The sequence below is a fragment of the Pomacea canaliculata genome, linkage group LG5, assembly GCF_003073045.1.
Source record: "Pomacea canaliculata isolate SZHN2017 linkage group LG5, ASM307304v1, whole genome shotgun sequence".
In the NCBI taxonomy this organism is placed as follows: Eukaryota; Metazoa; Mollusca; class Gastropoda; order Architaenioglossa; family Ampullariidae; genus Pomacea; species Pomacea canaliculata.
The window spans coordinates 25,658,376-25,669,289 of NC_037594.1; the positions used below are offsets into that span (position 1 = coordinate 25,658,376).

The 10,914-nt window shown below is 43.2% G+C and overlaps 1 protein-coding gene across 1 annotated transcript; it reads left to right on the plus strand.

Moving 5' to 3' along the window:
- Positions 1-1,794: 1,794 nt before the first annotated feature.
- On the plus strand, positions 1,795-10,490 carry LOC112564267 (cell wall protein DAN4-like). Its single transcript, XM_025238965.1, has 4 exons — positions 1,795-2,005; positions 5,539-5,988; positions 8,506-9,006; positions 9,244-10,490. Exons 1-4 carry the CDS (start codon positions 1,933-1,935, stop codon positions 9,549-9,551), a joined length of 1,332 nt encoding a protein of 443 aa, XP_025094750.1. The 5' UTR covers positions 1,795-1,932; the 3' UTR covers positions 9,552-10,490.
- Positions 10,491-10,914: the final 424 nt, after the last annotated feature.

The following is a 10,914-nucleotide window of genomic DNA, read 5'->3' on the forward strand; positions in this document are numbered from 1 at the left end:
TCGGAAAAGTCGCCCGTCATGATGCTCTGAGACTGTCCCATACGGCGGGGGTAGGTGTGGGGATGGATAGTAGCAATACATATACATGATATAAAACGATAATATAAATAAACATGTTGAAATAGTGTCTCTCTCCCCCCCACACACACATTCCTAACAGCAGATACGGTGAGTGACCCCAGGACACCTCAGCCTAGTACATGATGACGGCCAGTAGAGTTGATCACGTGAATGGTATGTGGAATGAATGAGTTGCGGTGATGATTGGTTCTGTAGACAGACACCGCATACCTACAGCCAGACCGCAAGAGTGAAAACTCACATGCCAACAATTGATCAGAAATAGAATAAAAACTCACATACCAACAGATTGTCACAAATAGAGAGGATGTGTGATGCCTTCCTGAGGATTTGCTGATGACAAAAGGCGACCAAGTCCCTCTGCCTAGTTCAGGTGATCTTGGAACAGGTATTAACAAGGGAGACAAGGCTGTTCCTGTTCCCTAGGGAGAGGTGAAAGAAAAAGTAATGAGACTTTCGATAAAGGACTTTCGATAAAGTTTGACAGATGTTGTGTCCATAAGCGGTTTCACTGACAATGTACCCCAATGTCACCGCTGCCTATGTCAAGAGATGTGTGGTGCGGTCTGACCGGTTTGGTTGAAGTTATTTCTAGGTTGAACAGTTCAGATAGGACTTTCATTTCTGTACATGACTCTGCACTAGACAGGTCAGTGATGAGTGCATTGCTAGCTACCTTGACAACACACTTACCTGACTGTAGTGTGACATTTTACATGCTCACCAGGAAGTTGTGTCGGTCATAAATAGTTAATAGTTTTCTTTCTTGTGTGTCACTATGCCTTTGTCTACAACCTACTTGTCCAGGAAGACCCTTCCACGAGCTCTTATCGACTGATTGTGAGAAGGTGTTTTCTGCAGATTTACATAAACCCATTTCAAAGCTGTTTTTGTATTTGTATTTGTCTCATTGCTTTAATTCATTAATATTGGAAAATATTTTTAATTGGCGTGAAAGAATTAAGATAGAGGCTTTAGAAACCCAAGACTGATGTTACATTCGTGTATTTGTACACCATCGAGTTCGGAAAGTGGTCCAACTCTTCCATCTCAATTAAAGGTAAAATATTAAATTAATTTTGTGTTCTCGATTGGCATTCACTCTTTTAACTTCACTTTTTCTTTTTTTACAGATGTACGGAAGTTGTCTGATTTCTGCATCTTGGGTACTTGTTGGATGTTTTAAAAAAACTACTGTATATTATCTTCTGCTTGAATGAGGAAATATTATTTGATTAGATAAATTTAAGTCGTTTTACACTTCTCTAGTTTTTCCATATTAAATATGGTACTTGCTTCTGGATATGAAAATTGAGCTTTTTATTTGCCAGGACCTGCAACTTTCAAGATGGCCGTGACTAGTGTATCGTTCACACTTTCAACAAGTGTATTGCTGGCTGTATAAATAAGCAAAGTTTATATACATATTTCTAGTAGAAATGTGGCAGCACATTTTATATCTAGAGCTAAAGAATTTCGTTTGGAAAGAAAGAGTTCTTACTAAATTTACATTTTATTAAGTACCTGACTCGGTAACCAAGTAGGCATTTAAAACAAAAAAAGAGATCGTTTACTAAGTAAACACAGGCCTAAACGTCCTGCCACCTAAATATAATAGAGTAACGATTTTTTAATATTTTTTTTTGGCCACAAGACTATATACGCACCGTGTCTGACATTTCGAAAGCTTGCGTCTTTATCCATCCCCAGCAGTTCCGAGCACGTCCACCAGTCACGCCACACGCGCCGTGGGCGGTGGAGTAGAGGTTGGCGAGGGCCGGGAGACAGTCAGTGGCGGTCAGTGGCGCGCATCACTTTCTGTCTTCTCCCAGCACGTGCCTGACGTCAACCATGAAGACATGGAGCTCAACATTCGTGGTCACCATCGCATTCACTGTAGCCTGGTGCATCGCCAGCACTGAAGGTAAGAAATGAGAAGTAAGGACAGCGCCCAGTGAATGACCACCGGGTGGTTTTTAGATTGTTTCGCTGGATAGCTAACAGAAACTTAACGGTTTTGAGTTTGGTGTTTACAGGACTGTGAAATATCTTTGGAAAGCATGTCACGTGTGACTGGTAATGATGCATTGTAAGGATGGTCTTGGCCGTCCTCTGCGTTTATAGTTGAGCTTCCGTGATTGATAGTTGGGTGCAGGTCTTGCTGGGGCAAGCCACAACACCCAGATGAGGAGAATAACGATAATTACAACAAGTGTTAAAGTGAGACAAGTAAAACAATAGTCAAACTTGAGACAACTGTCAAAGCAATATGTTAAAGTGAGAGAAATAAATGACAGTCGTAACCATGACACAATTGTCAAAATAGAACAAATGTTAAAGTGAGACAGCTCTTGATGCCCAACTTCTTTCGTGTTAAGCATCACCGTGATTCTTCAGAAGGACTTGAAGAAACATGAACCAGGTTGTGTGGCGTTACTTAAAGACCAACCTGAACGGTTTACTTTTATCAGATATCAGTAGATATAGGCTATATAAAACTAACCTGTAAATTTCAGCTTCCAAAACCCATTCGTTAATTAATTATCCGCTGCGATTCGCACCTACGATCAACGAGCGCTGATAACAGTTTACTACGTCACGTTGGTACACCATCCACAACAGCCGTCAACACCACACAGTTACCTACGTCACGCTAACAGTGTACTACGTCACGTTGGTACACCATTCACAACATTGCCAGCAGTCAACACCAATCAGAGAGAGAATGAGCGACAGTTTGAATCATTCGAACTCTGACAATCTTCATTTTTCGTGGTTCTGAAAAACTGCTATTTTAGTACGAGAAATGTAGACTTTCAACGTCTGAACTGTCGCTCTGATTGGTGCTGACGGCCAACGATGTACCAACGTGACGTAGTACACTGTTAGCGTGACGTAGTACACTGTTAGCGGCGCTAGTTATTCGCAGGTACGAATCGTGTGGTTTGCTAGCGGATAATTAATTGACTGATGGGTTTTTTAGGCTGAAATTTACAGGTTGTGTTTATATCACACACATCTACCGATATCTGCAAAAAAAAAAACACACAAAAAAAAAAAAAAAAAAAAAAAAAAAAAAAAAGACCGCAAACCGTTCAGCCTGGTCTTAAATGTCTGAGAGGCTGGAAGGGTAGAGACAACTAAATATTTCTAAAGCTATAGTTTATACATGTCTTCTCAACCGGTCTGTATATAAGTCATCTCAAGCGGATTGTATACAAGTCATCTCAACCGGTCTGTAGAAATGTCATTTCAACCGGTCTGAAGATGAACGATCGCGTTTTATTGACCTTTTATACTTCTTTGAAATGAAAATGCGACTGACACAAATGTACAAGTGTTTAGTGTGAAGACGGCCTTTTGAATCTTTTGCATCCATACTGAATCAATAATATTGAACTGCATGCATGCTTTGATACAAAACATTGATTCTGAAGTAAGAATAATATGTCCTTGTGAGCTGGCGGCTAAGCTTCAAAGTCTTCCGGCTGGTTTTTTGTACAGTTCACTCCGCGAGATGGTTTTTTCTCCCCTCTTGTCTAGCTTTCTTGCAAGAGTTAAATGATCCTAAGAAACTAAACAAAAAAAGAAAGCCGCGTGGGCTTCTGTTTCCTGTCTCCATGGCACCAGGACGCAAGCAGCAGGAAAAAGTCTGAGAAAAACAGATCTCGTGATATCCTCCACCCCACTTACCCCCATGTACTGCGCTCAGTGTTATTTCGGGGAAGGCCATGTCTCTCTACGATCTCACCCAAGCGGAAATGTCGGTCTTTTGTCTTCTCTGGGACTAGGGCTTTGTTTAGCGACATCCGCTGACAGGCTTTCATCGTTCTATGACGGGAGGCCAGAACTTTCTCTCTCTCTATCCCTGACTGCCGCGGGTCCCGTTGCCTCATGTCTACCCCTACCATCCTGCCACACCCGTCCTTCCTGTCCTACGGAATATTTCATGACAGTAGGTCATGGATGGTCAAGCAACTACCAACGGGCTGTTGTGGGAGATGCTGGTGTAACAGACGGTGTCCTTACGGCCGGCGTAAACTCGAGTGAGCGTCTCCTGACATTCTCCAACAGAAAAACACGGAGCCGAGTGGTTAGAACAAAAGCATGCAAACCAGAGGGTGCGTGCACGCGATGGTTCGATTTCCGTGTGACGAAGTGACTAGTCCCTTGCCCCTCCTCAGTCGACCCAGCTAGTAAGTGGGTACCTGCCCCCAGTTGACCAAGCTGTGCAGTGGGCACCTGAATTCCTAGACGGTCTGAGATGAGAAGACAACGATGGAGAGGAGATAACCGAGGGCTGTAACATCTCTCTCTCTAACAACCAAAAGGCCACGGCACCTCGACTAAAAGTCTTGTATTTCGCAAACCAAACATAGAGATGTGGCGGTCAATAGTCTGAGAAGATCAGATGGCGTTACAAAATGTACACCTGAGTATGGACTGCTATTGTCTAGTATAGTCTTATCAATTTTTTAGCCAGAATTCACGACCTTGCAAGTTCCACACTGTCATCTCAGGGCAGGAGTAAGGGAGGAGGATTAGAGCATGGACGTGTATTTATGGACTGCTGTCTGTCTGCCGAGACCAACGTTTAGCCTCTTGCGGACTTCTCCGCTGTTAGTCTCGGCGAGCCTAAACAAAGAATGTGACTAAACCGGAAGCTTTCTTGTCTCATGCCTCATTTTAGCAGTTGACTAGAAAAAATCGGCTGCCAGCAGTCCACGGATATTAGTTCGTGATTAGAGTGTAGAAGGAAAGATTTTTTTACCTTGACAGAACTCACGATAAATAAATGACAAAATAAAATAAACAGAGCGCGGTTCTTTGTCCTCTCTTCAAATCTGTACAGGTATGATAATAAATGATATGGTAGTGTATGATGCTATAACGGTATGATAGTATAGCGGTGTAATAAGATAGTGGTATGATAGTATAGAGGTATGATACTGTAATGGCATGATGGTACAACGGTATGATAATATATGATGTGATAGTATAGTGGTATGGTGGTATTATGATACTGCTCTCTTCCTCCACACCTCAGGTATTCTCCATCTGTCTCAACTTCGAAATTAATGTGCTTCATTAGTTGATATTTTCATTAGTTTTTGCCTGTTATGTATGTCTTCCCTGGCTAATTGTTATTTGTGTGACTAGCGTCATGTGAGTGCGCGTGCGCCTTAAATTACATATCTTACAGTCTTAGGTGAAGCAGTTGTAGCAGACATTGTGATAAATCATAAAGTAGACAATACTTTCAAGAGGTGCAGACTACACAGTCAATATGAATAATGAATATGGTCTAGAGTGCATTAAGGATCCCGTGAAACTATAGTCTCTCTCTCTCTCGCTCTCTCTCGCTCTCTCTCTCTCTCGCTCTCTCTCGCTCTCTCTCTCTCTCTGTGATGTGTACGTTAAACGTCACGTTCCAAGTTGTGTGTTGTTGTTATCCAGGTAACCTATGCACCATTCAGATGGTGACAAGAAACTACACCTATCTTCAGGTGGCAGCGACGAGAAGCTTGGTGGGCCCCGACCAGCTGATGACATTCACCGTCCTCACCTGCAACGACGCGACGTTGCTGCTGTCGGAAAACAGCACGGACCAGACCAATAATATCTTTGAGATCGTGTTGGGGGGTTGGACCAACTCCAAGTCCGTTATACGTAACGCCACACAAGGCCAGGCTCTTGTGTCGACTAGTCACTCCCCCCTCAGCTGCACGGCGACCAGGGCGTTCTACATCAGGTGGGACCTGAACATTCTCCGTATCGGCAATCTGACCGGACAGTCCGGTGCTTGGACTCCTGCCAGTCCTTTTCTGACCTGGAACATGACCTCTACACACAAGATCAACTACGTCTTTGTCGCCAGCTGGGACAAGCCAGGGAACTGGACGTTTGGTGAGTTTCGGTCTTTGAGTCCCGTGAGTCAGGAAGTCTGATGAGCTTTGATTCTTGATTCCCGTTAGTCTACAAGTCTGTTAAGGTTGTAATACTTGATTCCCGTTAGTCTAGAAGCCTGTTAAGGTTGTAATACTTGATTCCCGTTAGTCTAGAAGCCTGGACTATTGTGTTTCCGTCACTCGCGCATGTCGCCGTACTTGCTGCCTGCAGACTCTGGTCATAGATGAGATGTTCTGGAACAGACTTTTCTTTTCACCCCAATATCGGCTTTATAGCAGACTATACCAACTGTGGCACTGACTGTCGACGAGGACTAAACTGTATGTAACATTATCAAGAGCATTGAACCCCCCTTGATTGTAATGATGTCCAGACTTATCAAGAGTTGACATCTCTGTCTTACGATATTAGACTTTTGAACATGCATTGCCACGTGCGTCAGGATAGAGTGTCACAGAACATTTACATTTGTATCTAGCTGGTACATCTTCTCTTTCACTTTGTGTGAGTTTATATATATATATGAGAGACTGTCAAAATAGCAGAGTTGCTCAACCACTTCTGTTTCGTTCTCTGTGGATGTTTGTCATCTCTCGTCTGACAGCTACAGTATTCTCCTTGAGCTTATTTGTCAACAACTTACATCGTGTACATTCCGTTTAAACCACTATCATGGTTAGAGAGAGATGTCCCTGCGCTTAACCTAGTGGAGGGGACCAGCTCTCTGTTATTTTTTTTTATGTCCATGGATCGAGTTTTAGCGTATCTGTGATGTTTGTTGCGCCATTCTCCTCTGTTGTGGATTGTTCTTCACTGCTTGTGTTGCGTCGTTTCTTCCAATCAACACATTCATCCGCTAACGGATTCGCTTTGCCATCTTGCTTTGGGTTTTTGGCTAAACAGGATTATGAACCTTCTTCGTTGACACTAAAATTTTTCCGACATTTTAAACCGTGTTGCTTTTCACTTTGAGATTGACGGACCATGCAGGTTGCTCTACGTGAAGGTTATATCTTCGATCTTCGACCTCTGTGCTTGAGCGATTTCGTCTGGTGATAAGATGCGTTTCGTGTCATCCTGCATCTCTCTCCCTCCGTGTTTCTGGTCTGCTGTTTACTTCGTCACTGCCAGGATTGTGCTGTTTCAATATATTGCCCTAAAACGATTTACTGGGAGGAATTTGCGGTCACTTCACATGAAAGGCTGGTGCTACTGAGAATAAAAATCTGTCACTGCTCACCACATTTGAGACACACTTTAATGACGAGTGTGAAGGTGATGAAGACTGTGACTTTATCTCACCTGTCTTACCTGTGAGCGGCCTCACGCCCTCCACCAGGTACACGCTGCTATGGGTCCCTTGGTACTGTGGCTATAACCATGGCAACGAAAACAACTGTATCTTCTTTAGGCACCAACAGCCCCAAAGGATATCCCATGAAACCCTTTATCAACCATCTGGCCAGAGACTGTTGCTGCTGGAATCCCCGCAGGTTATGTGCAAACAGTGCAGCAACCTGTAAACTCCTGACATTTTACAGACTTTTCGTAAATGGATTTAAAGCGCCTTGAGTCTGGTAGGTGCTGGAGAAACGCGCTATGCAAATGTACTCATCATTATTGTTGTTGTTATTTTTATTATTATCATCTTGCATGTAACATCATTCTGTTTGTCCTCAGTCCTACACTGACGACGTGCAGGTGTGCTCCCTTAAGCTGTGAGAGTTCTGTCCCTTGGCCTGACAGGTTGAAGGGCTCGGCTCTCTCTGATATTGTTTATGTTTTGTGGTCGTGCTTTGATTTGGATAAAAATGTTGGAGCTTCGTATTTAAATGTGCTTCTGCTACGTTTTCATCCTCGTCTGGTTTGCAACAGGACTGTGTATAATGTTATTTTGAAGTGCGAACTGTTTAGATCTATTGGCTGGATTCCATTATGCCCGCTTCACTCGCTTCGACAGCGACTTTGAGCTGCACTGAATGAAGTGATGATCATCCTCTTGCAGTTTCATGTAATAAAATTTCTTCATATTCTCGGGATTACTCAATATCGTGCCAGTATTTTCCTGATGTCACTTACCTTATTCTCTGGAGTCGTTACCGTTACATCTACAGTTACCTCCCTTTACTGTCGGCACGCAGCGAGAGTTATTCTTCCTTCTACATCTTTGTTATTATTTTGTTAACTTGTTCTACATCTTTGTTATTATTGTGTTAACTTGTTCTACATCTTTGTTATTATTGTGTTAACTAGTTCTACATCTTTGTTATTATTTTGTTAACTTGTTATACATCTTTGTTATTATTGTGTTAACTAGTTCTACATCTTTGTTCTCCACATTGCTCTTCCTTCTACATCCCTGCGACTATTTCAAGATCTTGTTCAGGATAGGGAGCTTGCCTATTGGCCAAGCTATTGTGCTACTCAAATTAACTTTCGATTATTTTTATTGTAATTGTTTTTATACCATGGATGCATGCAAACACACGGAGTGACATATTTCACCTGTTTCAGATAACTGCTCAAGTTTGACATCAACATATTCCTCGGGTCAGACAGCAAGTGGTACAACCACTGACATCACTTGCTGCTCGGATCAGGTAACAAATGCCACGACTGCTGAAATAACATCATCAACACCGGCAATAAAAACAACAGCAGAAACAACAACAACAACGTCGACAAAATCATCAGCGTCATCAACAACAGCAACGACACCGATCTCATCAACAACACTAACAGCAGAAACAATAACAACAACGTCGACAAAATCATCAACGTCATCAACAACAGCAACGACACCGATCTCATCAACAACACCAGCAGCAGAAACAACAGCAACGTCAGCAAAATCATCAGCGACATCAACAACAACAACGACAGCACTAGTCACTGCAGCTGAGAACACAGTAGCAACTTGGACTACAGCATCTGGGTCTCAAGTCAGCACAAATGACAACAGGGTTAGCACAGGAGCTACAGCCGATGGCAGCGCATCAACAATGAGTGTCTCATGTAAGTATATGAAAAGCACAGAACACACCATGAATGCAGAACATTCTGTGCAAGCAGAGAAAAAAATCTTATACAGCCAGCACAATGATGATGATGATTGATGATTGATTGATTGATGATGATGATGTAAACCTTTATCGGTTTTTTTAATCCGTGGACAAATTGGATTTTGGTTTGGAGAGGTAGCAACAGCCTGCCCTCTGTAACGTGAGTCCTTGCCTGCTTTGTTCCTAACAGCGCACAGCACGACCTCTGACACCAAGCAGTGCGCCTGCGGGTGTAAAATGGTCACCTCTGTCAACTTGAGCAGCTCGGTGCTGGAGGAGAGCATCCGTCACCTGGTGGGCGAGCTGAAGGTCCAGCCCAAGAATACCTTTGCCTACTCTCAGCGTCTGAATAGTGCTCACGACCCGCGAGTTTCCAGTGGCGCCATCGGGATCGTCGGCATCGTTTGCATGGCCCTCCCTTTCGGCTTTATCGTGTGCTTGGATCTTGTAGACCTTCAGAGGTTCCTGTTTCAAAAATCTTCCAGGTGCTGCAAATAGCCGGATCCTGGAGTGAAATCCTGTCGGAATTCCGTCTGTAACGTGGAGATTAAATGTTGATAAACACCTCTCTTCATCTCTGCCTCTGTGTGCATCCCATTTCTCATTAACAAACTTATGTACACTGATAGTTTCCGACAAACCTCCTCGTTGACTTTGTAAATGGCTGCAATAGAATGATCCCGCAACCAGCTTTCAGAAGCTGACTTTGAGTTTCACTTGTCGCACGGAAATCATCAATGGGGGTGTGTACCAAGCATGCAGGCAGTAGGTCGATCCATTCTTTGTGACGTCATCTGAGTCTGCCGTTATCATGGACACCGCGAGGCAAGAAGCTTTGACTCGGTACTTTCCCAGTCAACATCGATTTTAAAATAACTGGAACATCGGGATTAACTTTCTAAAACGTCATCTCCATGTATCCAATAACTAATTTCTCGTTCAGACACAGCTCTGCCTGTACAGAGCAAGTGCAGGTGCACACACGCTCACATACATACATAAGCACACGCACGCGCGCGCAAACACACACACACACACACGTACACATACACACAAAACAATATTTTCATTTCCCTGCAAATGTCATTATCGGTTTGTGCAAAATATATTTGAAAAATCTAAACAATGTATTGTACATCAAAGCTTCAGTTTCGTATTTTTAAGTTTCATCTTCTCTCCCACAACAAGAAAACCACATTGTGCCGTGGTACATTACCGTTACATTACCGGAAACGGCTAAATTGCGCTGCGCGGAAAGGCTACAGCAAAACCTTAGTGAACTTAAAACACCGGCCTTACAGAGATTGATGGCGCTGCTGGCACTTCCTAAAAGTGGTGCTGCTCCTCCTGCTGGAGCGAGGCAGTCGCTGTTAGCCCTGACTGCTGGTGCTTATTTCACGCTGTTTGCTATAGTCTCATGTTCAATAAATTTTTGGATTATTCCTTATGCCCATCGTTGCCTCCTTGTTAAGAGAATGAGTTTGAAAAATTAAAATTTACGGTTCGGCTTATCTCTCCCTCACCCAGTCTCTCTTTCTTCTTTGCTTATTCTACCAACCTCGTAAATCAAGAATTATCATTACCATTCTCTCCAACCTCACCCTTTTCTTCATGCGTTCTCTGCCTCTCGCATCTCTCCTACCTCGTGGTTTTCTTCTGTCGGTTATACCCACCGTGTAACGGAGATGCAGCCACGTACAGCTCCGGTAATAAAATTTATTTTATACAAAATAAGTTATATTAAACGTGAGCTTGGTTTGGGCTAAATAGTCCCCACCCCGTCCTCTAACCACTTGGTCGGGTAACATGCCTTCCGCTCCAGAACCCCTTTCCCTATTTTAAAAAAAAACCTGAACACTTT

Coding starts and splice junctions, on each gene's coding strand:
- LOC112564267 (XM_025238965.1), top strand. CDS start 1,933: ATGAAGACATGGAGCTCAACATTCGTGGTCACCATCGCATTCACTGTA. Junction 2,006..5,538: donor GTGCATCGCCAGCACTGAAG/GTAAGAAATGAG, acceptor GTTGTTATCCAG/GTAACCTATGCACCATTCAG. Junction 5,989..8,505: donor GCCAGGGAACTGGACGTTTG/GTGAGTTTCGGT, acceptor CACCTGTTTCAG/ATAACTGCTCAAGTTTGACA.